The sequence below is a fragment of the Lontra canadensis genome, unplaced genomic scaffold (assembly GCF_010015895.1).
Source record: "Lontra canadensis isolate GAN:19392208 unplaced genomic scaffold, GSC_riverotter_1.0 scaffold105, whole genome shotgun sequence".
NCBI lineage: Eukaryota > Metazoa > Chordata > Mammalia > Carnivora > Mustelidae > Lontra > Lontra canadensis.
The window spans coordinates 987,669-1,013,681 of record NW_022631099.1 but is presented as its reverse complement, the minus strand read 5'-3'; the positions used below and the strand labels follow the sequence as shown (position 1 = coordinate 1,013,681).

The 26,013-nt window shown below is 52.1% G+C and overlaps 2 protein-coding genes across 2 annotated transcripts; one reads left to right on the top strand and one right to left on the bottom strand.

Moving 5' to 3' along the window:
* Positions 1–1,357: 1,357 nt before the first annotated feature.
* On the bottom strand, positions 1,358–4,176 carry TP53RK (TP53 regulating kinase). The gene is made up of 2 exons (XM_032838615.1): positions 3,731–4,176; positions 1,358–1,953 (listed from the first exon to the last, which is right to left on the bottom strand). Exons 1-2 carry the CDS (start codon positions 4,161–4,163, stop codon positions 1,475–1,477), a joined length of 912 nt encoding a protein of 303 aa, XP_032694506.1. The 5' UTR covers positions 4,164–4,176; the 3' UTR covers positions 1,358–1,474.
* Positions 4,177–10,772: 6,596 nt separating this feature from the next.
* SLC2A10 (solute carrier family 2 member 10) lies at positions 10,773–25,349 on the top strand. The gene is made up of 5 exons (XM_032838587.1): positions 10,773–10,868; positions 18,315–19,574; positions 20,263–20,385; positions 22,576–22,711; positions 24,750–25,349. Exons 1-5 carry the CDS (start codon positions 10,865–10,867, stop codon positions 24,826–24,828), a joined length of 1,602 nt encoding a protein of 533 aa, XP_032694478.1. The 5' UTR covers positions 10,773–10,864; the 3' UTR covers positions 24,829–25,349.
* Positions 25,350–26,013: the final 664 nt, after the last annotated feature.

The following is a 26,013-nucleotide window of genomic DNA, read 5'->3' as shown; positions in this document are numbered from 1 at the left end:
AGGAGGAAAGGTACTTTACTGTACTTCCCCACAGCCACACACCTCGGGGAAGAAACAGAGGCCTGGCAGGGTTGGTGTTTTTTGTTGTTGTTGTTGTTGTTGTTGTTGTTGTTTTTTAAGATCTTACTTATCAGACAGAGATCACAAGTAGGCAGAGAGGCAGGCAGAGAGAGGGGGAAGCAGGCTTCTGCTGAACAGAGAGCCCGATGAGGGTCTCAATCCCAGGACCCTGAGATCATGACCTGAGCCGAGGGCAGAGGCTTAACCAACTGAGCCACCCAGGTGCCCCCTACCTGACAAGGTTTCAAGCGTCAGCTAGTTAGAGGCATTTTGCATCTTGGCTCGGTCTTCCTGCCGCTTCCCTCAAACCGGCTGTACCACACTTGAGTCCTTCCCAAGTCACGCCACATCTTTTGTTCCGTGTACTTATTACCTGTGATATAAATCAGCTCGCTTCTTTACCTATATAAACTAAAAGGAACTTTATATCGATTACTGGTCTTCATTAGGAGGTAACCATAAAAATACAGAACGAAACTAAAAACAATGCTGTGTAAAGTTACATAAATTTCAGCTGCCTGAAAGCTATGAACCTGCTTTTTTTAACAAGACTGACAAGCAGTATTTTTCCTCTTTTTGTACTATGACCCTCAAAAAAGAAATGTATTTACATCAAAAGTCGGTATATACCTTGTCTATATACCTTTGAAATAATTTTTTTTTTAATTAACATCTAAAGTATTATTTGTTTCAGGGGTACAGGTCTGTGATGCATCAGTCTTACACAATTCACAGCGCTCACCATAGCACATGCCCTCCCCAATGTGCATCACCCCGCCACCCCGTCCCTCCCACCCCTGCTCCCCTCCAGCAACCCTCAGTTTGCTTCCTGAGACTCAGTGTCTTAGGTCTGTCTCCCTCTCTGGTATCATCTTGTGAAACAAATTTTTTAAAACAGTACTTACACGTCATGCACTCTGATACTCCCTAGTCTATGACTCTACTTCATTTTTAAAATGCGGGTGGCATCCCACTACATTGATTTCCAGAGGACTATGCCATGTACCCAACAAAAAATGCTGGACTGGAGGGCTGGTAGAGACATCCATCACCAACTGAGGCTTTGTCCTCGTCTCACCCGAAGGACTGAAAAGGAAATAACATTGTCCCTGTGTGGTTCAATGTTCTGCGATGCCATGCCTACGTACCCAGCATACATGTGGCACAGCCGGAGGAAGCCTGTCCTAGATCTCTTCCAGATACCCAATTCTGCCTAGAGCATGTCTTCTGTACACAGTAAGTTGTTGCGAACAGTCAACTGCAGATGATAATGACACTTAACAAGCATGATCACAGACAGAGCTTAAAAGTATCTCAACACCTTTATTTAAGTCTAACCTCATACTCAGAGCACTCCTTCAAGTTCACTTTGACATAAATGGCCCAAGTGTCCACACTTGTCAAGCAGGCTCTTCTACCCGACCATGGACCTCTTTCTTCCTCTCAGGCGCACTTCATCTAATTTTTTTAGCACCGGCCTGCACTTTTTGGAGAAGGTGGAGTAGCTCTTCAGAAAGGCTTCAAACACAGTCTCCGTATTGGGATGGGTACTGAGGAAGGCTTTCTCTAGCACGTAGAGATCAACCCCCTTATCTTCAGGAAGTGCTGAAACGAAACTGAGTCCAAAGTCTATAAGCACGATGTTCAGCTGCTCCACGGGGGGTTTCAGGAGCATGTTGGAAGTGGTGAGATCACCATGAATGAGGTCTTCATCGTGCATTCGAGCCAAAACCTGCCCGACTGTCCTGGCTAAGCCAAGGAGGCTTTGAGGAGTTTTTTCAGTCTCCATAGTAGACTGAATATAATCTCGAACAGTCACTGAGCCTTCAATTTCTTCCATGTATAAGCAGTTGGATGCATAGTCTACGAAAAAGACAACGGGAGCACATATCCCTGCAATCAAGACAGAAATGCTTATTGGATTAGATTCTTTCTTAATGTTAAGTTTAATTTTCAAAGACTGAGCCAGACTTGTACGGTGCACATCTGCTTATTTCAGGGAAAAAAAAAAAAAAAAAGATTTAGGAAAGCTGCAGAATAGTACAATGTAAGTCATCTGGAAGTTTCCCCTGTTCATGCCCTGCACGATTGTGCCTTAAGCCACCCCACAGCTAAGTTTAGTAGTGCCAAAGTGCCTTCCTCCTTTCCACTCTTCATGACTGGATTTCATTTGTCATACTTATTCCCTAAACAAAACAAAATAAAACAAAGAGCCAGAAGGGTAAAGCTTAGTCAGAGTACGTTCTACCTCAAAAGGACACAAACAGGCCAAACAGTGTTGGCTGAGAGATTTACCTTTGCAGTCAGAAAGGATGGGTTCAAATCCTGCCTCCCTTCCTTATTAGTAGTATAACCTAAAAGTCACATCCATTCTCTAAGCTTCTATTTCTGATTCTAGAACATGAGAATGATCCTTCCAAGAATTCAAAGAATTCATCACATTCAAAGATTCAGTGAGTATTTATTTGACAATCACGCCCAGCACACTATTCTAGATACTGAAGACTTCTCAGTGAGGATACAGCATGAACCAAAGCAGCTATGATCCCTCCTAAATGGAACTTACATCCTAGAGAGGGTGAAAACAGAAAACAGGAACACACAAATAACTTCATTAAATCCACCCAAGGGCAGAGATATGTCTGTTTGTCCTTACTGAATTTCCTCCAGCTCTCCCACTACCTAACAATGTTCTGGTGTAAAGCAGCTGCCTAAAGAATATTAATGAAAGAAAGGAAACGTAAAAGTCAAAAGCCAGTGTTTGAGTCAGAGCTTATGGGCTGAGAGCTTGACAGCCTGACTGGGTCACTCGCTAGCTGTGTAACCTTGGGCAGGTACTTCCCCTCTCTGAGCCTCAGTTTCCCATCTGAGGACAAGGCGTACTGTGATGGAGTACAACGGTTTTAACGAAAAACTAACAAACGATTTAATGAAACCTAAAAAGGGCCGAGCTCTATGTACCAGCCATACATCCAAACATACTGTGACTCCCATGTACAGGTGAGGAACCCGAGGGCGAGGTTAAATAATTTGTTGAAAGCCTGCAAAAGAACCAGTGGTGTCGGTATTTGAACACAGAGAGCCTCCTTCCACCGCAAGTTATTTGTAATTACATCTAAAAAAGTAATGAATGAGGGCGCCTGGGTGGCTTAGTCGGTTAAGCGGCTGCCTTCCGATGGGCTGGGGATCCCAGGATCTTGAGATCGAGTCCCGCGTGGGGCTCCCTGCTCAGCGGAGAGCCTGCTTCTCCCTCTCCCTCTGCCTGCCGCTCTGCCTGCTTGTACTCTCTCTTTACCTCTCTGCCAAATAAATAAAATCTCTTAAAAAAAAAAAAAGTAATGAATGAAGAAGAGATAATGATCAAACATTGAGAGGGTACAAACGGGGAAACCAAGGCTCGGGGCAGGTCAACAGCATGCTCCCCGTCAGGGGCAGACCCGGGAACGGAACCAGGAGCAAGGCTCCAGCACAAATTGTTCCCCCTGCTAGAAAACGCAGGTCCTTAAGAACGAAAGAATGAATAACGAGAGAGATGAAAGGATGGCATTTCGCAGCAGAAGTTCACGCAGAGGATAAAAAAGGAGACTGAGGCAAAACGGGGCGCGGCGCTCGGGGGAGACCCTCGCCCGCGTCTCCGGGGCCCCCAGGCCTCCGGGCCCGGCCGCCTCACCTGCGCGGCGGCAGCGGAGCAGCGCGCGGGCCTCCTGCACGGTTCGCCGCCTGCCGAGCCGCGCCTCCAGCGCGGGATGCCGGTAGCCCTTAGGGAAGCGGTGCTTCACCACGGCCGCGCGGCCTTGGAAGTGGCCGCGGAACACGCGCGCCTCGGCGCCCTGCTTCACCAGCTCCAGGCCGCTCAAGAACCGGCTGCTCCGCTCCCGAGCTGCGGCTAGCGCCTCGGCCTCCGCCGCCGGGTCCTCGTTCTTCCCGGCAACAGCAGCAGCCCCGGCGGCCGCCATGACGGAGCCCCGGCGCCGCCGCTCGGGGCCCGTCGGCTCTCTCCGGAAACTGCCGGCGATGTTCGGTTCGCGCCCTAAGCCTTCGGACCTCTTCGGCCACTCCAATGCCGGCACTTCCGCCTGTGGAAATGGCCCCGCCTCCCACATCTTCGGCTATCTCCGTAAGCCCTCGGCAACTCTCGGTCAGAAACTCTTTGCCCTCCTGGGCTCTCTCCTGCAGGGTTGAGTCTGATGGTTGGCCTTGGTGGCCCAGCCTCCCAGTTCTTTGACTCCTTCCGGAAATAGTTTACTAACGGACTCTAAAGAGCGTGCTAGTTTGGATGGTAAATTATATGGTCACCCTATGGGTGTTAGAGTGGCGGCGGGGTGTGGGTAGTGGTACAATGTTAAATAAGGTGGTTAAGAAGGCTTCTGCGAAAAGAGAAGGCTTCTGTGGACAGGTGACGTTTGAGCCCTGTGAGTGGGTGCCTGGAAGAAGAGTATTCCAGGCAGAAGGACTAGCAAGTGCAAAGGCCCTGGGGGAGAAGTGTGCCTGGCATATTTGGGGAAGAGCAAGTCTCTGTGCTTTAGTTTCTTATCTAAAAATAAGACTGTAAATAATACCCATCAGGGAGGTTTTGTGAGGATTAAATGAGGAACCAGGGGTGAAACACATAGAACTATGCCAGGCATATGAGAAGCATTCCGTAGATGAAAGCTGTTATTCTTTATGGAGGGCTTAATACAACAGCTATTAAAAGTAGGCTCCCAGCATCCAACCAGTCTTCAGGGGGACGGGCCTCCCTATAGTGCGGTGCCTCAGGGGGACACCAGAGCCACAATACACTGTAGAAGACCCTCCCTTCCCCCATTCTTGGCTGCTAGTGCTCAGAGACAGGAGCGCGGCGGTTTGTATGGCTTACAGCAAGAACCCTGACTTGTACCACCACTGAACGGCTGGGTGTTTGGGGACTGCGTTAGGCTTCAGGATAAGCTGCTATGAAAAGTGACCTAAAATAGTGGCTTAATTATGAGAGATCTTTCTTTCTTACCTAAAAGTATAGACCTGACATCCTCAACTTGGTTGCTCCCTTCTCGGAATCTATTCCAGTTGCCCCCGCCCCCTAGCTGGCAAGAAGAGGGATGAGAGTTGGGACAGTCGGCTAAGAACTCTATCCAGAGTTCCACAGGTCGCTTCCACTCACATCCCATGGGCTGGAACTCAGTCACATGGCCCATGAAGCTAAGAAGGAAGCTGGAAAACCTATTCTTTTTTTTTTTTAAGCCTTTTATTATTTTTTTTTTAAGATTTAATTAACTTATTTGTTTGACAGATCACAAGTAGGCAGAGAGGCAGACAGAAGCAGGCTCCGTGCTGAGCAAAGAGCCCAATGTGGGGCTTGATCCCAGGACCCTGAGATCATGACCTGAGCCAAAGGCAGAGGCTTTAACCCATTGAGCCACCCAGGCGCCCCTGGAAAACCTATTCTTTAGCAGGGCAGTCATGAACTCAGCTACAACTTCGGGAAAATATCACTAAAAGGAAGTAAGGGAGAAATTATAATGGGACAATTAGTGGACTGCCACAGTTTTGATATTTTAAGTGGCAAGTAGCAGTTTTGTCAATTAAATAGCTTATTTAGGATAAACAATAAGTTCATTTATTATCCAACAGAACAAAACTTTAAGAAGTAAGGGGTCCCGAGTGTTCTTCAGTCACTTTATGATTTTCAGGACCCAAGGTCTTTCCATCTTTTTATCTTTATGTCTGTACTCATCCCCTTCGTCAGCCTCAGCTTTGGCCCCTATGCTTGTCATCTTATGGTCACAAGACGGCCACCAAAGTTTCACACGTGTTATGAGAACACAAAAATATCTGGCCAAAGAGGAGAGGGGCTACATCCTATACACTTCTCTTTATTTGGGAGAAAACCCCTTGCTGGAAGTCCCTCATCTCCCACCCACCAGGCTTCCTCCACAGGACGTTGGCCACGAATGGTCCATGCATCTTTGCTTTAGCTGCCGAGGCAGCTGGAAAAGTGAGAATCTGGCATTTTTGGCCTGTACAGACAGACACCTGTTCTGGAAGCAAAGAGGAAGGGAGCCAGGCATCGCCACTGGGGAGGCAGCCTCAAGTCCCTGATGCACTGTGTGATGGAGAAACGAGCATCACATCTTTAAGGTTCAGATTTCTAGTTTTACCATGAGAATTGTTTATTAAGGTGAAATATTAAGATGTTGCTTGTGAGGGTGCCTGGAGGATGGATGGCACTCTTCGTATGCTCATTTTCCTCCCCCCATCATTGGGACCCTGTTTGAAATACTGAAGAAAGGCCCTTTCGTCCAGGGGTTGCTATGACACCAGCCCTCAGCTCTGCAGCCCCTGCATTCCATTCATACCCAGGGCATGCCACCTTCTCAGGCATCAGACCCTTTGTGTGGGCACAATGTGGTTTCCAGCAGCTTTCATCAGCCCAGACTACTCAGAGCTCACCCAGAACCAGTTCTATTTACAACGCCTAGTTTCCCAAGTTTGTGGCTTCATTATCATAATTGTTAGTGACCACATAGCCATCTCCGTGGTTACCAAATTTGTCTGAACCCCTCCTTTGGAAAATCCTCTGTGCAAACATATTTACAAGTCCCAGGCTCACTGTGGCCAGACTGGTTCTTGCTTCTATCATAGGAAAACCTAGTTTAAAACCTTTCAATGGCTCCCCATTGCGCTTAGGATTAAACACCCACGAGGTTTTACATGGGACCCTTCTGTCTCTCTTCTAGGCTCATCTCCGGCCAAGCTCCCATTTGCTCTCTGATCTTCAAACACCTTTGCCTTCTCGTAGTCTCTCATTCTTACCAGTTTCCTTCTTTTGTTAGGGCCTTTGCATCTGCTGTTTCCCAAAAGAGAAGTGCTCTTCCCTCCCTTTGTTGCCTCGACCCATCCAGACATTTTTGCAGGCTCAGCTCAAGGGTCACTTCCTCAGGGAGGCCATCCTTGACTTCTCAGAGGAGAGAAACCCAACTTTGATGAGTTCTGACATCTCTTTTTGGCATCGTCACAGACTTTCCTTTTTTGTATGTTTGTATGACCATTTAAGGAGTGGCACTTCTTGAAGGCCACTCTCTGTTCTTGCCTTTTGGGCCTCTCCATTGGGCAGCACACAACATGGCAGGTGGCTTTGCCAGAGAGGGTAAGTGACAGATCAGAAGAGGCTGGGCGCGATGGAAATCACCATCTTTTATAACCTATCTCTGGGATGACATCCTTCACTTTTGCTGTATTAGAAACAAGTTAGACAGTCCTGCCCACCTTCTTGGGAAGCCATTTTTGAAGACGCTTACTGAAAGGACCCATTAGATCATTTCCGTTCTCACTTGTGAAGAGGGATGCTCTATTCTCTAGGAGAGACAGAGCCCAACAGCAATCCTATATATCCTCATGACTTGAAAGTGAGCCACAGAGATCAAAGAACATCTAGGGACTTCGTGCCCTTTCTAACATACAGCTTCTGTAGGTTATCTCATGGAAATGGAACAGCCCAGGCCTTGCTGTACTAGGCTCCCATATCACCAATCTATCATAGCCACACTGACTCAGGAAACCAAGGGGTAAGCAACTGCCCTGGCCCACTGTTCCAACCTGGGATCCTCTAGGGGCTGGACAGATCAGAAAAATAGCTCCTGGCTATGTCTGCCAACACTGTTGTCAAATGAATGAGATTAACTCCTCCTCCTCGAGAGAGAGGCCAGTAACTCAAAGAGGCCAGGGTTTGGGAAAGAGAAAGGGAGAAATTTATTTGTGATGCAGGCAGCCGGTGGGATGGTTGGTGATAGGCTTAAACCTTAACAACTGACCTCTCCTCCCAAAAGACAGACACCTGGGTTTTATAAGGAGAGGTTCGGGGGCTACTGCAAGACACCTGGCAGGGAGTGTGTGCTCATGAGTGGGGGTTCGTATGTGTTCAGTACATGGTCACGGGCAGAGAAGGGGATGTGGTCTTCTAGACACTCTTTTGCTATCGGAGCTTTTCTGGCCTGGTAATTGGAACGTTCCTGTCATTGCAAAACATCTTCATCAGTACAAGAAAGTGCAATAAGGAATAAGAACAATGGGTTTCAGTTAGAGCATGAGTTAAGGGGTCTTGTCTATTTCTGGCTTTAACTCTTGGGGTCTATAGTTGAGTAAGGACTCACAGACATCCAGGTGACAATTCTGGATACTCACAGATGGAGGAGGAATTGTCATGTGACAATGGCCACGAGGCCTCCTTGAGCTCTTCTCCATCCCAGAAAGGCAACAGAGTGGGATGGAGAAGAGCCTGATTTCCTCATAAGTGGGCTTGACTCCCCACCCAGCTACATCCTGGTGTGTGTCCTTGAGCACAACAGATCTTATTATGCAAGCCCCTTACTTCACCTCCCTTTGTCTCAGTTTCCTCATTCATAAAACAGGAGCAAATGGTAATAGTTACTATCTCATGAAGCAGTTGTGAGGGTTAACAGTGAGCTAATAATGCAAAGTACTTAAAGTGTGTAATTATCACTTAATAATCTATTGTTCCTATTATTATTGCTGCATAACAATTTACTCCAGAACTTTGCACCTGAAAAGCACCCATTTATTTTACTCCTGGAATTTGCGGGTCAGGAATCCAGACTGGAAACAGAAGGGACAGCTTGTCTCTGCACCACAATGTCTGGAGCCTCAGCTGTAAAGATTTGACAGCTAGGAGCTGGAATCATCTAAAGGCGTGTTCTGGAAGCAGGGCTGGATGACTTCAAGACGAGGACCACCCACTGGCGTGTCCACTCATGGCCCTTCTGTGCCTTGGGCTTCTTCACAGCATGGCAGCATCTAGGTAGTTGGACTTTTTAGAGGCTCAGGGTTCCCAGTGCCAGTGTCCCAGTGCCACAGCCTCAGGAGTCACGCGGTGCCAACTCTGTGCCACCTACTGGTTGAAGCAGTCGCAAGCCCACTTAGATTTCAAGAGAGGGAACAAAGAATTTTGGAGCCCTGTTTTCAAATCACCTACGGAGGATCTGGGTGTGTTGTTTTCAGAACTGTACAAGGGTCCCCTGGCTCAGAAGGTCTTGGTGGTTCTTCTTTGCCAAGAGGGCTATATGTGTCTGTGACACACAATCCCCGCTGGGTGAGAGCGTGACTCACGATGCCCATGAACCAGTGTGTCCGTGTGAACATGCCACGAGAAGCTGGACAAGCCTGTGGCCATGTGAATGCAGGCCTTATCAGTGCATTTTTGCCTGAGGAGAATTAGTGGGGTGTCCCCAGTCTGGTTCCTTTCTAGAGCTCATATATGGAATTGCTTGCCTATGTTCACACGGATGCCTAATGAGAACTTAACTGTTGCACACCCAGAACAGAACTCTGCCCCCAAGCCTCTCCTCTCCCAGGGGTTAAGTCCTTGAGTCTGTTTGCCATTGGATCTACTTTCCTCCACCCTCACTGCTATTCCCTTTGTCCAAATCAACCTCTCTCTCACCTCCCAACAGCCTCTTCCTCTTGGGTTCCCCTAGTTCTGCTCTTGCTCTCTATAACCTACTAGAACTCTCCCGTTATTTCTTGTGTCCATGGGAATAAAATCCACATTCCCAGCCCTGGTTTCCCAAGGTCTTAAAAGATCTGGCCCTTGCCAACCCCTCCCTGCACTCTTCCCATCAAACCTTGTGCTCCAGATACCGTGGCTTCACTTCCCTTCTTCTTTATATACTCCACAAGCTCCTTCCACCACGGCAGGGCGCCGCCTTTGCCTTCGCTCTTCCCTCCGCCTGGAACCTCAGGTCTCAGCTCAAACATCCCCCCCCCCCCCCCCCCCCCCCGGGCCGCCCCTTCCCCCCCCCCCCCCCCCCCCCCGGGAACCCCAGGTCTCAGCCCAAACCCCCCCCCCCCCCGCCGCCCCCAGAGAGCTGCCTTTCCAGACCCCCAGCTGTATAGGCAGGACCCCAACCTGTGCCTATACACCCCAGTGGCCTGATTTTCTTCTCTGTCTCGCCTTCACTACTAGTCAGATATTTCTTTTCTTTTCTTTTTTAAGATTTTATTTATTTATTTGACAGACAGAGATAACAAGTATGCAGAGAGGCAGGCAGAGAGAGAAGAAGGGAAGCAGGCTCCTGGCTGAGCAGAGGGCCCCATGCGGGACTCGATCCCAGGACCCTGAGATCATGACCTGAGCTGAAGGCAGAGGCTTTAACCCACTGAGCCACCCAGGCGCCCACTAGTCAGATATTTCTGCGCTTCCCCCGCTAGAAGGCAAACTCCACAAGAACAACAAAGGATGTCTTGTCCTTCCAGCCCACCACCTAGCACAGCGCCTGTGGGTCCTCTGGTGGTGTCCCAACCCAATTGTCCAATGAATTCACCGTGGTCCAGAGGAGCATGTCTGGGTGGCTGAAGCGGGTTTTGAGTGTCCTGGTTGGTCAGCAAACGTGTGATTGTGTGTGTGTGTGTGTGTGTGTGTGTGTGTGTGTGTGTGTGAGTGTGTCTGTACACAGGCTGGAGAGGCCAGCAGTGACCGAGGGTGCTCTTTCCCGTGGGGAGCACAGCAGAGGGCAGCGTGTGGGGATCCCCACAACAGGGGTGACAGTGGACGGGGACCAAGAGGAGGTTAGTGGGTGGGGACCCCCGGCCAGGCCCAGGGCGGTCCCTGGCTCCCCTCGTCCCGCCTCCCTGCACAGGGGGCCCGGGTTGGCCTACGTGGCGGCGGCGCTACAGGCGGGCGGGCGGGCTGGGAGGAGGGACGGAGGCGGGAGGCGGGCCGGAAAGTTTGTTGGCGGCCGAGGCAGGGACTCCGGCGGGGGGGTGCGCGCCAGCCCCAGCGCCCCCAGCTCGCGCGGGAGTCTTGCTCGCCATGGGTAAGTGGAGCTCGGGGGCTGCCCGCGGGGGAGCCCTTGCGACCCCAGCCGCGCGCCGGCCCTCGCCCCCGCCCCCGCCAGACCCAGTCGGGTGGGGACAGCGGGCCCCCGTTGAGCGCTGGGAGGGGACGCGAGCGCACTTCCTTCCCTGCTCCTTTCTGCCCCCAAAAAAGTGAGCCGGGAGTGCTCTAGACTTGACACTGAGCGCGAACTCCGGGCAGGCCCTCTCCAGACCAATTCAAGTCTTGCAGCCTCTCCCCGCCTCCTCCCTGCAGGGGAAAATGCTCCTATTGGGCAGATAAAGGAACCGAGGCTCCGAAAGGAGCAATTTGATGAATCCGTTTGCTGCACACTTCTGTTGCCAGGCCTCGGGAGGCTGCCATGAAGAACACAGACAAAACCTCTGCTTTGGACGTATTGGATGTGGGGAGACTGAAGATCAGAATCCACAACTGGGAAGGGAGGTGGCGGGGAGAATAGGGTATTGCTTTGTTGCTACAGGGAACTGGGATTTCCATTTCTCTCTCTGGATCCCGAGCCTCATTAAGTCCTCAGTCGTTCATCCTTCTGCTGTGTGGCAGGGGTTGGGAATTCAGTGGTGAACAAAGCTGATGACAGTCCTGTCTTCCGTGGGGCTGACATTCCAGTTGAGAAGCTGGAAAGAAGTAAATGAATGAAATAATCTCCAAGAGCGATAAGATGCTGTGGAAAACAAAAAACGAGGTGGTGTGAAAATGTTGAGGGAAGCAGTTTCTTTAGCTAGGTGGGCCCTGAACGTCTCCCAGGGTAGGAGGCACTGGGGTGGAGGCATCACTTAGAAGTAGGTGTGCTACAGTCTAGAGAAAGAGCAACAGGAGGGCAGGGATAGCACATGCAAAGGCCCTGAGGCACCAGTGGGCTGATGTGATCCGGCCAGTGTGACTGGAGCACAGTGGGCAAGGGGACAAGGGTGGGAGGTAGGTCAGAGAGTTAGGCAAGGGCTAGACTGTGTAGAACTTTGTAGGCCATGGCGAGAAGTTTGGGTTTTATTCCAAATGACATAGGAAGCTGGAGAAGAGGTTTAAGCTGGGGTGGGACATGACCTGAATTGTGTTTTGGAAATTCAGTCTGGATTATTCTGTGGAGAATCCTAATAGCTAACAGTGGCTACAAGGTAGGTAGGCATATAAGGTAGATACTACTATGACCCACATTTGTAGATGGGGACGCTCAGAGAGGTTGATGAGCTGCCCAAGGTCACGCAGCTATGGAGTAGAAAAGCTGGGATAGAAGCCCAGCACTCTGGCTCCAGTCTGCATTCCCAACCACTGTACCACCCAGCCTATCCTGCAGAGTCATGGTACAACTGGTCACCAACTCCAGCTTGGACTCCAAAGTATATGCTCCTAACCCTCAAGGTGCACTGCCCCAGAGCCTGAGGGAAACACAGGCCCAGGGAGGTCCTCCCAAGAACACTAGCTTGACCTTGGACCCTCGCACCTGCCCCTGCGATCCCTTTGCTGCCTCCTAAGTTAATCCAGTGGCTGTTGACTGAGCATCACTTGAGGACAGAGCTGGGGCTGGTTGGAAGCAGGGGAGGGAGGTACAGACTAACTGGTACTAGGTTCTGTCCTCCCCATCATCCCAGCTGCTTTCCCAGGCTCCCTTTCTCCGAGATTGGGCCCCGGGTGTAGACCTGGATTCCAGCCCCCATCCTCCCACTTCCAGGTGCATCGTCTAGTCTACTTCTCTGACTCTCAGGTTCCTTATCTATGAAACAACCCCCCATAAAAGACGCTATCACAAGGCCGCGGTGAGAATGACGAGAGCAAATGATCAGAAAGGGCTGGGCTCACCAGCTACACATGGCAAATGGTCTGCACATGTGAGCTTTTCTTTTTTCTTTCCTTCCTTCTTTTTTTTTTTTTTTAACCACGTCTAGTGTGGGGACCCCGGAGTCAGTCCAGTCCCTGCTCTGTCACCTTGGACAGTGTCTTCTCCTCTCTGTGCCTCAGTTACTTCATCCGTAAAATGGGAATGACAGCCATGCCTGGGTCATAGGTTTGCTGTAAGAATTAAGTCAGCTGATGCAGATACGACTTCCCGTAGGAGAGGCGGGCTGGCTGTGGTGAGTGCTCTGGGAGTATTAGCCATGTTGGGACGTTTGGAAATCAGCCCTCTGGCTGAGGATAGTAGCAGAGTTCAGTGTCACTCTCGTTTCTCCCTGGAACCTGAGGGAGAGCCGTCGCAGCTCTCTGGCAGGGAAGGGACCCAATGCATTGTGACTTCTGGTGGGGAGACTGTTCTGGTGTCACCAACAAGAGGCTCCCTGGGACTTGCAGCCGGTGATATGTCCAAACCTCCGAAACCTGACTTCTTTCCCCTTCCCCTGCTCCCTGATTCTCTCCCTGGGAAGCTCTGTTCTCTGCAGTGAGGGGCTTAGAGGATTAAGGGATTTTCTCCAGTGTGAGACCGCTTCACATACAACCTTTTGTTGGTTTGTTTAGAGAGGGAGTGTGTGTGTGTGTGTGTGTGTGTGTGCGCGTGCGTGCGCGCACGCCCCATGTGTGGGCTGGGGGAGGGGCAGAGGGAAGGGAGAGAGGAATCTTAAGCAGGCTCCCAGCTCAGTGCAGAGCCTGTTGTGGGGCTGGATCTCACAACCCAGAGATCATGACCAGGAGTCAGACATTTAACTGACAGAGCCACCCAGGTGCCTTAGACAGATAATTAATAGAAAGGGGGAGCAGTTCCCAAACCCAGGCTGGGCCCTATTTTGGGGGCCAGGATTCACTCTACTTCCTGTGGAGTTTGGCCCCTTCCAGGCCCTAGACCTCTCCAAAGAGACCTCTCTCTCAAGAGCCAGGACCCTTCCTCTCTGGCTTCCCTAAGCCCCCAGAGCCCCTTCATCCAATCTTCTGTTTATTCAACAAGTATTTACTGAGCGCCAGGAAGTGTCGTCAGCATGGGGGAGATAGCTAAGGACAAAAAAAAATTCCTGTTCCTTTGGGGTCAACATTCTGGTTGGAGAGAACAATAAATATGTGAAACATATAGTTCTTTCAGAGGTGAGAAGTTCCTTGGAGGAAAACCAGCAGGGATGGGCCTTAGAAGTGCTGGGTGTGATGGGGAGGTTGGTCTTTTAAGTAGAGGGCCAGAGAAGGCCTCCCTAGAAGGTGATGTTTGAGCCAAGACCAGAGGGAAAGAGAGAAGGAGTGGAGGGTGGGGAGGGCTCTCCTGGCAGAGGTGACAGCTGGTGAAAGGTCTAGAGTTAAGTCACACAGGAATGAGGAGGAACAGCAAGGAAGGCGGCAGGACAGAGGAGAGAGAGAGAGAGAGAGAGAAGGGGGGGTGGCACGCAGGCAGGTCCCGCAGAGCCTTGAAGGCCACTATAAGGACTTCGGGTCTTTTCAGACTGAAGTGGGAACCCCAGGGACTCTGAGCAGAATGACTCAGGCTTTCACAGGACCGCTGGGGCTGTCACACAGCATTCTGCTAGGTTCAAGTGTATCTGACATGGCCCCTGGGAGGCCACGTGCTGACACCTCCCTAGTCCCCCAACTCAGTCCTCGGTTCATGAGGCAGAGACCTTACTGAGCCCCTCTGGGACATCAAGACAGTGCTGGGGCTCAGGAGGCACAGACAGGAAGTCTCCATCACTGCCCCGCCCGGTTTAATGAGGAAGACACGGCAACAAACTTGAGATGGTGTCAGCCAGTGAAGGGGGGAGGCGGAGTTGGTGAGAAGGGAAAAGTGTGGCTTGGAGGAATTAGCCAGGGCCGCCCTTGGTTTACCTTAAGCAAAAAAAGAGAGAAGAGGAGGGGAGAGGAAGGGAGGGGAGGGAAGAGGAGAAGAGAGGAGAGAAAGGAAGCAGAGAGGAGAGGAGAGAAAAGAAAAGAAAAAAGTAGGACGAAAAGAAAAAGGGATATTTCTTAGTCACTGAGAAGTCCGTGGATTCAGGAGCTGGGGCTCTGGCAGTGTTTTCAGGGACCCCCAAGGGAGAGTATGGCCCCAAGCGGCTCCAGGCAGGTAAACTATCAGCTTAGTGCCTTTGGTAAGCAAACACACTGACCCAAAGTCAGCCATGTGGCTTTCATCGATTCCCAGGGCCTGGGAACCTGCTGGTTGGCCAGATCTGGGTCATGGACACGGCCCTGGAGCTAGGCAGTGGGGGTGGAGGTGGGGGCGGTCATTTGTACCCAAACCAGGAGAGTGAGAGACAAAGCACAGGGAAAGGCAGTGCCCCAACAGAGGGCGGGGGATGCCAAAGAACAGAGATGTACAACTCCAGGCCCTTCGGGGAGGTGACCACGAGCTGGGACTGGGGAGGATGAGTGGGCCTGGGGGGGACACAGGCGGTGCAGGGGAGGGCAGAGGGACATGAAAATGGATGGTGTGTGCTGGGAACAAGTTGGGGGTGGTTGATGGGGAGGGGAAGTAGGGACAGAGTTGGGGGAGGGGAAGTGACTGAGGAGCTGGGCTGGGGACCCCAGCTCAGGTAGGGCCTGGGAGGACATGCGAAGGAGTTAGGACTTAGCAGAGGCCGTGGGAGCCAGGAAAGCCTAAGGAAGGGAATGTGCTTCCCTGGTCTTTCTAATGACCCTGACTCCTTGGGGGCTGCCCTTCAGCGCTGCGTGGGGCACTGTTGGTTCACTGTTGGGGTTGTTACAAAGATGAGTTGAGAGACTAAAGTCTTTGCGTAGGGCAGCTGCGTCATAAATGACGCCTGTTATTATTACTATTTTATTTCACTATTCTTTTTGCTCTTCTGCTCTTAACCACCGTGACCTAAATCTGCCCTGGTGCATTTTCCAGCAGGACCTGTGGACAGTCAACCTGGCCTCTGAGCCCCTTGGCTGGGTTTCCTTTCAGCTCCAGAGGAACTGAGGAAATGGCAAACAAATTCTGTTTTCACTTAATTGCCTCACATGGCTTAGAGGAACCTTCCCTTCTGGCAGCAAGCTCCAGGAACCAAGGAAGATGAGGGAAAGGGAGGTGAAGACAGGGCAGGACCCCCCATCATCTTCCTAGGGTGCTCGTTGATAGTCATGAACAGGAAGCACATGGCCAGCAAGGGAAAGGAGGGGGTGAGTTCCCAGGAGGGCAGGGTGGGAGGGAGAAGGGTGAGCAGAAATGGGCACTGAGCCTTCCACCCGTGAAACTCCTCCCCCTACACAAAAATCGCATAACAGACACAGGAAGAGGTAGAGGTAGGAGAGAACGGCGCAAAGTCATACTATGCCAAGGTTTGGAAATGGGGTGGTTAAGGAGGCAGATTGTGGCGCCAGACCACCTGGCTTTGAATCTAGGTTCAGCTCCTTGCTACTTTTGACCTTAGACAAGCCACTTCACCTCTGATGGTCTGTTTGTTCATTCATAAATAATTCAAAATCCCACCCCATGAAGTTATATTAAATTAAATGTATTATTGCTCTTAAAGTGCTCCAAGCAGTACCTGGTTCAGAGAAAACGCTCAGTGAATCTGACTGCAGTATTATGAATGTTCTTGTCAGGTCCAGGATGGGCGTGAGTGAGATAGTGCTGGATTAATCTAGATGCTTCTAGAAGTATGTAAGTCAAGTATGTGAATTAAGCATTAAGAGTAATCTATACCTGCATTGCCAGTGTGGGGGCTGTAAGCCACATGTGGCTGTTTCTACATTTCAATTGATGAAAATTAAATACAATTTTAAAATTCAGTTCCTTCATCACATGAGCCCATGTTAAGTGCTCAGGAGCCATACGTTCTGGTGGCTACGCCCTCTGCCCAGTTCAAGCCTCCCAACACTTGCCTCCATCCACTGAGAATGAAATTCATTATTTTCTTCATGACCTAAAAAGTTCCATGTGACCTGGCCCCTGCCTACTTCTGCCTCATTATTTCCTATGGTTCTGGCCACCCTGACCTCACTGAAAACACAGTGATTAAAAGCCAGCACCCTCCAGCTGCATCAGTCACACACTTGCTGTGTGACCATAAGAAAGTTTCTTAACTTCTCTGAGCCTTGGAGGATGATGCTAATAATGTGTTTTAGGGTTGTTATAAAAAGGAAATGGGTAGGGACACCTGGGTGGCTTAGTCAGTTGAATGTCTGCCTTTGGCTCAGGTTATGATCCCAGGGTTCTAGGATGGAATCCCGCATCAGGCTGCTTGCTCAGCAGGGAGCCTGCCTCTTCCTCTGCCTGCCACTCCCCCTACTTGTGCGCTTGCTTCCTGTATCTCTCTCCCACAAATAAATAAAATCTTTTAAAAAAAAAGAATTAAATGAGTAAATGTGTGTAAAGTTCTTAAAACGGAACCTGGCACTTCATAAGTGTCCTGTATGCACTGGCTATTAATGTTAGTGGTTATTGTTCAAACATACAAAAAACTGTCTTGCCTCAGGACCTTTGTTTTTGCTGTTTCTTCTGTCTAGAATGTTCTTCTCCCAGGTTTTACGTGGCTTTCACCCTCACTCAATTCAGATCTCTGCTCAGATCGTCTCTCTTTGAGAGGCCTTAACTGACTACCCTATTTAACACAGAACCTCTCCATCCTTTTCAGTCCACTTTCCCTGCTTTTTAAAATGACATCTATTACCACCTCAAGTTATATATATATTTATTTATTGTCTGCCTTTTTCTACTAGAATATCAGGTGCTTGGCAACACCACTGTATTGCCAGCCCCAAGGACACTGGCCTGTTGTAGATGCCAGATAAGTAAGGTTTTGGATGACTGGCTGGGCGGATGCATGGAAGGATGGGCAAGTGTGTGGATGGGCACGCAGGGGATGGAGTACAAAGACTGGTGGCTGAATGGCTGTATTTTGGGTAGATGCATCAGTAAACACATGGACGGTGAATTTAAGAGTATTTGAATGGACAAATGGGTGGATGATGAAGGGATGGATGGATGGAGGGTAGATGGAGGACAAGCGATGGATGCATGAATGTGTGCATGGGCCAGTGGATGGCCGGATAAATGGATGGAGTGGACGGAGGGATGGAGGGAGGGAGGGATGGATGGAGGGATGGAGGGATGAAGGAAGAAGGGATGGGTAGATGGATGGAGGGATGGAGGGAGGGATGGAGGAGATGGATGAAGAATGAAGAGGATGGCTAGATGATGGGTGAATGGATGGATGCATGGACGCGTGCCGGAGTAGATGGAAGAGTGAATGAGTGGATGGAGTGGGTCGGTGAACAGGTGAAGTGATGGACGGATGGAGGGATGAAGGGAGAAGCGGATGGATGGATGGATCAGTGGGTAGAGAGGTGAAGGACAGTAGATGGGTGGAGGGGCGGGTGGATGAAGGAAGGAGTGGATGGATGGATGAGAGATGGATAGATCAATAGATGAATGGACAGGGGAACAGCGTGGGTAGCTGGATGGATACAGGAGGGTTTGACAGATGGAGGGGAAGTTCAGGGACAGATGCTCTGGCAAGGAACCATCCTGAACTCTGCTCCTGTCCCTTTTGTTTTCCAGGCCGTCCCCAACTGCTCCTGCCCCTGTGTGCCTCTGTGTCTCTGCTGGGTGGCCTGACCTTTGGTTACGAACTGGCGGTCATATCAGGCGCCCTGCTGCCCCTGCAGCTTGACTTCGGGCTATCCTGCTTGGAGCAGGAGCTCCTGGTGGGCAGCCTGCTCCTGGGGGCTCTCCTGGCCTCCCTGGTGGGGGGCGTCCTCATCGACCACTATGGCAGGAAACAAGCCATCCTCGGCAGTAACACAGTGCTCCTGGCAGGGAGCCTGAGCCTGGGCCTGGCTGGGTCCCTGGCCTGGCTGGTCCTGGGCCGCCTGGTGGCTGGCTTTGCCATCTCCCTCTCCTCCATGGCCTGCTGTATTTATGTGGCGGAGCTGGTGGGGCCACGGCAGCGGGGAGTGCTGGTGTCCCTCTACGAGGCTGGCATCACCCTGGGGATCCTGCTGTCCTATGCACTCAACTACGCCCTGGCTGGTGTCCCCGGGGGGTGGAGGCATATGTTCGGCTGGGCTGTGGCTCCTGCTCTGCTGCAGTCCCTCAGCCTCTCCTGTCTCCCTGCTGGTACCACTGAGGCTGCACCCTGCAGGGACCTTATTCCTCTCCAGGGAGGTGAGGCCCCCAAGCTTGCGAGGCCGAGCTACTCCTTTCTGGACCTCTTCAGGGCCCGGGATAACATGCGAGGCCGGACCGTGGTGGGCCTGGGACTGGTGATCTTCCAGCAGCTAACTGGGCAGCCCAACGTGCTATGCTACGCCTCCACCGTCTTCCACTCGGTCGGCTTCCGTGGGGCCTCCTCCGCCGTGCTGGCTTCCGTGGGGCTCGGCGCCGTGAAGGTGGTGGCTACCCTGACGGCACTGGGGCTGGTGGACCGAGCGGGCCGCAGGGCGCTGTTACTGGCTGGCTGTGCCCTCATGGCCCTGTCGGTCAGTGGCATCGGCCTCGTGAGCTTGGCCGTGCCCATGGACTCCGGCCCAGGCTGCCTGGCCGCGCCCAACGCCAGCGGGCCGTCTGGCCTCCCCGGAGACTCGAGCCTGCCCCAGAGGCCTGTCCCTCCACACCCCCCACCAACGACCCGCCAGAACCCAGGGGAGCCAGGCTTGCCAGCCTCTAAGAAAATCAAGACCCCCACAGCCTCTCTGTGGCCTGCCTTGGGCACCGCTACCCCCACGTCCCCCTCCGGCCCGGAGCGCGCCGCACTGCACTGGGCCGCGCTGGTCTGCATGATGGTCTTCGTGAGCGCCTTCTCCTTCGGGTTTGGACCAGGTAGGCGGGTGTTCTCTGGCAGTGACTGCAGCCCCCCCACCCCACCCAGCGGGAAGGTTGGGGACCCTGTCGGTCAGGGTCTCAGAGGGACACTGGAGGTGGCTTGACCGAAATGCCAGGGAAGCTTACGCTTTAGGGCTCCTTGCTGACGCGGGCACTCCTTCCACGGGCCTAATTTTCTGTTTGTAGGCTATTGTTTTGTTTTCTTATAAAGGGTCCCTAATTATTTAAGTTTCAGGCTTCATGAAACTTCAGTTTGCCCCTGGGTAGAACACCCAACGGGTTTACTCGAAAGGGGTTCTGGGGGAACCTGGGTGGCTCAGTCGGTTACGTGTCTCCTTTCTACTCAGGTCATAATCCCAGGGTCCTGGCATTGAGCCCCACATTGGGCTCTCTGCTCAGCAGGGAGCCTGCTTCTCCCTCTCCTGCTGCCTGCTGCTCCTCCTGCTTGTGCTCTCTCTCTCTCTGTCAAATAAATAAAATCTTAAAAAAGAAGGGAGGGAGGGAGGGAGGGAGGGAAGGAGGAAAGGTTTCTTGCAGTGGTGTAGGGGAGGCCGGGGGAGGACTGGGTGTCCCGGGGCCTGAGATTCTGATGAGTCACATTGTTGGGGGGCTGCCCGCTGGACCATGGGTGCCAGGCCCCAGTTCCCGCCCCAGCCCATGAGTCCTCCCTTCTTTCCTGTCCTAGTGACCTGGCTCGTCCTCAGCGAGATCTATCCCGTGGAGATCCGAGGCAGAGCCTTCGCCTTCTGCAACAGCTTCAACTGGGCGACCAATCTCCTTGTCAGCCTCTCCTTCCTCGACCTCATCGGTGAGTCCTCTGACCTAAGTCCATGGTCCAGGTCCTTCTATTCCAGGAACAGTGGCCTGGGTAGGCTCTTGTTGGCTCAGCAAGGTTGCATGGCCATCCGCAGCTATAAGGCCGCAAGATTCTGATACCCAGGCCTGGGGCATGAACCAGCCCCTGGAGTCAAGGTGGGCGGGGGTCAGCTTCACCCAACCGTGGGGGAGATGGTTCCTTGAAGGAAAAGTGGGGTGCTAGTATCAGCAAAGTGGGGACAGAGGCTGGCAGACAAAGACAGGGGAAGACATGACCCTCGAGGCTTCTACCCCTGATAATTCCAGGCCCCATCAATGGGGGGGCCGACTTGATTGACAGCCTGGGAGTCTAAGTTGAAGGAGGGGAGGAGCCTCCGTCTGGAAGCCGGCTCTGATTGGTGTGGTAGGGGAGGGGACAAAGTCCCAGTGGGGGGATGGGGGAGTCTGGAGGCCAGAGTGTGGGCCTCGGGTACCCTCTCCCACAACACACGCGTTTGCACAGACGCGCACGCGCGCGCACACACAGACGTCCATTGTTTTTATTGTAGCCCGAAAGCCCTCACATTAAATAAAGCAGGGGAGTTTTTGAAAATTTCCTTCTTGTAGCCGCAGAACGATTGTGTAAATAAAATTGTGCAGAATGTAAAATTCTCCAGGCCCCGCAGCGGGCGATAGTCCCTACCCACACTGGTGAGAATGTGGCTGAGACCGAGGTACTGGGCCGCCACCTTTTCGCCACCTTTTTTATTCTAAACCGGCTCAGACTCGTGCCCACCTGTCAGCAGGACATTTCTAGTTTGGGTGACACTCTTATCTCATACCTAGTTTGGGTGATACTCTCTCTTCCTACCTCACATTCCAACCCCATCTGAGCCATGGTGGGGTGCGGTGGGAATTATCTCGGCCCAGAACACCAGAAAGGGTCTCTGAATCGCTAAAATGCTCCTGGCCCAAGGAGCGAACGTGGGAGAGGCTCCTTCCCTATGAGCCCCAAGGCACAGTTCTTAGGGCTCAGTTATATTCCCATTTTCTGCAGCCAAGCATTTCCTCCTCAAAGGCACAGCACCGCCCCCCAGCGCCTGCCCCGTCGTGGGCTGGCTGTGGGCTGTGGGAAAGCCTGGTACAAGATCATGTCCACTGTGCTTGTCTCCCAGCACCCCCAACCCCGTCTTAGGGAAGCCAAGCTTCTTCCTGTTGCCTCAGTCTTCAAGCATCCCCTTTACGTGGAGTAAATGAGGAAGAGAGGGAGAGAGGGAGGGGGAAGGAGGGAAGGAAAGGAGGAAGATGAGGGAGGGAGGAAGGAAGGGGAGGGAGGAAGGGAAGGACAGAAAGATGGAGGGAGGGAAAGAGAGAGGGAGGGAGGGGGTTACTAGAATTGTATCATACCCTTCCCATCCCCATTTCACACATGAGGCAGTACGTCTTTCCCAAGCCCAGCCGGGCAGTGAGACACTAGAACCGAGCCCCGCTCACTCCCAGTCCAGCTCTCTCCCTGCTGGTTTGAGGATTAAGTGGAGACCTGCCTGGTCAGGGGAGGGTGCTCAGAGGCCATGACCTCTACAGGTGAGAATGGCCATGACTCTGAAAGGTTATCTGTGCTTCTGCCTCAGCAAAGCCCTTCTCTGCCCTGGGCTGCCAGATTTCACAGGAGCCGGGGTCGTCCTGGGCCCTCACCTCCTGGAAGAGGCGAGGGCTTGGGAGCCAGCTGGGAGTCAGACACAGGCGACATGGGCTGAAACTCCATTCCGTGGACGGTCACTTCATTCACCCAATAACCAGTTTGTAGAATTTCAGAGGATGGTTTTAGTTTCGGGGCTGGGCTTGGCCAAGGCGGGGTCCTGTAGCTATGCTGCTGCTGAAGGGAATGCCATTTTCCCCCGTTCATGGTTTCAGATTATGACCTCAGTCTGGTGAGTGTCTGAGAGGTGGGTGACTGGTCTTTCCCATACCGTCCTGATGCCCACATCTGTGTTTGCGGGTCTGAGGCCTGGCCCTTTGCCTGCCTCTGGGATAGCCAGTCTGGCTCCTGCTTTAAGGCGCTTATCTGACAGCTTGTTGTAATTCTGCACATCGAACATCTGGAGAATGTGCTTTGGGTGAACTGATTGGCGTTGCTCACCCTGGAACCAGCCATTAGGCCCAAGCTGCGCCCCTACTGACGCTTCCGCCCTCCTGTTCCCAGGCGCCATCGGCTTATCCAGGACCTTCCTGCTCTACGGGCTGACCGCTGTCCTTGGCCTGGGTTTCATCTATGCATTTGTCCCTGAAACAAAAGGCCAGTCCTTGGCAGAGATAGACCAGCAGTTCCAGAAGAGAAGGTAAGAGGACACAGGGCTCGGCAAGGACTCACAGCATATCCTGAGCAAATCCGTTCAGGGTTTGCTCCGCGTACTTTCCCTTTGCAAGGGAGTGTTTTTCTCCTCCTCCTGACCATGTTAGTTGCCTGGACACTGTCCGTTTTGTCTTGTCTTTGTACGGGAGCTGTTTCCCTGGAGTTGTGTCTTCCTAAAGCAGAGTCTCATTGGACTTCAAGTCCCAGCTCATGGGAACTTCAAAACCATGCAGTTACGGAATCACATGAGGTCAGAGTAGCAGGATCTTAGAGTCTTGGAAGCTTAGAGAAAATAGCATAACCATGGCCTTTTAAAGTCACACACGTGGAACTGCGAGCTTAATCTACTCATTCAGCTGGTGTTCATTAAGTCCTTACTACGTGCCAGGCCATGCGTGGATCTTGGGAAATGTGGCCAGGTAAGATGGGCAAGGTCCTTGTCCTCATGGAGCTTCCATTCTGGTGGAGAAGGGTGACAGAAAACAAACAAGCCAACAAATGCAGCAACAAGAGCATTTGGCTAGTGATATGTATCTGAAGAAAATGAAATAGGGAAATATGTTGAGAAGGCCTGACTGTAAGAGTGGGGAACAGTGGGGGTTGTGGCTAAATTAGAGTGGGAGGCCAGAGAGGAGAGGCCTCACTGAGAAGGTGCAATTTCAGTTCATGAGAAGGAGACAGCCATGTAAAGATGAGGGGGAGGAGAATTCCAGGTAGAGGGAACAGCAGGTGCAAAGGCCCTGAGGTTGGGAGTGTATTCCTGCATATGCAAAAAACAGCAAGAAAGCCAGTGTGGCTGGAACAGAGGGAGGGAGGGTGGCCAGGAGGGGTAAAAGATCAGATCAGCCAAGTTGGTAGGAGCTCAGTCATCTAAGGTCTTTAGATCATAGAGAGGAGCTGAGAATCTTAGTATCATGGGGCCTTGGGCTATTCAAATAAGAGAAGAATAGGAACATCAGAAGACACCTAAAAACACTACCATCCTACATATCCTTGGCAAATGCCCCTGGTTCCTTCTTGTAGTAAGGGGAGTCGTCAGCACCTAACTGCCTGTTCTATTCCTAGGAGGCCCTAAATGACTGAAAAAATAAATCATTCTAAGCGGGAGTCGGAACTTGCCTTCTGCACTGCCCGCCAAGTCCCTCCCCCACCCCCCAGCCCCTGAAGGGATGCAGAACTGGTCCAGTGTAAAAGCCTTTAACCTGCTCCATTCCACCCCAGAGGGATCTCTGCCAGTGGAACAGCCCAGTGTGTTGGCTGACCCCTCCGCAGGCCCCTTGGTGACCCAACCCTATTGGTTAGGAAATAGATCTGGTTGCTCAGGATAGTCTCGATGTGGGGGGTCCAGGGCTGGGGTGGCGGCTGTGCTTCAAGAGGTCATCCAGGGTCCCAGGCTCCTCCTCTCTGGGTGCTCTGCCGTCTCTTTGATAATGACCTTTCCCACATGGCCTATGACAGAGAGCCACCACGGGCCTACAAGAGGGAAGGGAGAAAGGGGAGACAAAGCCTGGAAAAGGCACCTGTCATTTCCACCCGCATCCTTTGGACAGAACCTGGCTATACCTACGTGCAGGGGAGGCTGAGAAACAGGCACTTTCATCTGGGGAGCCCTGTGCTCCACTAAAATTCAAGGGTACTGTTACTAGGCTTAAGGGGGGATACAGATACCAGGAGCCATCTGGAATCTCTGCCATCCTGGCTTTCTTGGGAGAAGATTCCAGAACCCCTCCTCTGGGATGAGGCGCTAAGGAGGCAGAAAGGCAGGTAAAAGCCGCCTTTGGGGGAAAGCAGGAGGTAATTGAGGGGAGTGTCAGGCTGGACCTGGGGACTCGGGGTCTCATGGCAGAGCCTGGGCCAACCTGTGGGGCAAGGAAGCTGAGTCTGCCATGACTTTAGGAGGAGACAGAAAATTAAGGGGGCTTTGCTAAGGTCTGGCAGTCATCACTTCAGTCCCTATAGTTCAGATATGAGTCCCTGAGTTCAGAGGCCGCAGAGACAGAGACCTTCTACTCTCTGCTTGACAGGTTCGCCCTGAGCTTTGGCTCCAGGCGGAACTCCGCCCGCATTCCGTACACCCGCATTGAGGCCTCTGCAGCCTCTTGAAGAGCCTATCTGCCTGGAAGATGCTGGAACCATGGCTTTAGCAGAGAGTCTCCAGCTTCCTGCTTGCCTGGCCCCTGGAGCACGAGTTCTCAGAGGTCCTGTAAGTCATCCCTGCTCCAGAGAAGGTCTTTGGGCCCAGGTGAAAGAGGAGAAAGTTTGAGAACCCAAATGTCTTCCTTTTGACTCTCAGGCTCTGAGGGGTCCTGAGGATCTGCCTTCTTGCCTCAGTGTCCCTGAGTCTCTGCACATCCCTGCAGTACTTATAATGACAACATCTCATGGAGGCTGTTGCTTTCTCAAAGAACTTCTAAGATCCCAGCCCTGGAAGGAAGTCTCCTCTGGCCTCACCCCCAAATCCAGATGAGGAGGCTATATTCTCTGCTCTGTTTTCCCATCTGGCTGGGACTTTCTGGTGAGAGGAAGCCTGCTTTTGTCATTCACCAGCAACTCAGACTGGTGGAGGGAGAAGATGCGTGAGTTCCAACCTTTCTTCTCTGGTGTCCTAGTTGTATGACCATAGGCCTCAGTTTTTCCCATATGTACAATGGGCGACCTGGACCAAGGAGTTCTTAAGATCACTTCCTCTGCCAATGAGCTAGAATTCTAAGTGCCGCTAAGATAGCGCATATTCAGCATGGCCCCTCCTCCTAAGTGGCGGGCCATCTCTTTAGTGAAGTCAGTTTTAATTAGGGGAGCCAGCTGTAAATAGAATTCCAGAATCGTGGGCACTAAAACCGAAGAGCTTCCACGGTGCATGAAGCCAGCTCCAGGAGCTGTTTCCAGGATGTGCAGGAAAGCTTTGCAGAACGGAGGTGGGTTTGGAGGCCAACAAGGCCGGCTGTTGGCATTGCCTGTCTCCTGGCCGCTGTTGACCTTGGCTTGCTAACAGTTCTCACTAGCCTCGGTTCCCGCATCTGCAGAATGGGGATGATTAGGCCCCCCCAGGGGGGGTTACTTAACCCCAGTCTTCCTGCAGGAGGGTCTGCAGCTGGCCCTATTCAGCTAGTCAGGACCTGGCAGGGGAGGGGGGTTGGGGGGGCGATGTGTCTGCTCATCGTGTTACTCAGGTCCCCACCTGTGGGACATTGTTCAGGGTCAGCCCCTGACAGGTGAGTCAGATGGAGACTGAGCAAGAAGCTCAGGCTGGAAGTCACCAGAGGGAGGGCCTGGCAGGAGTGAGGGGCC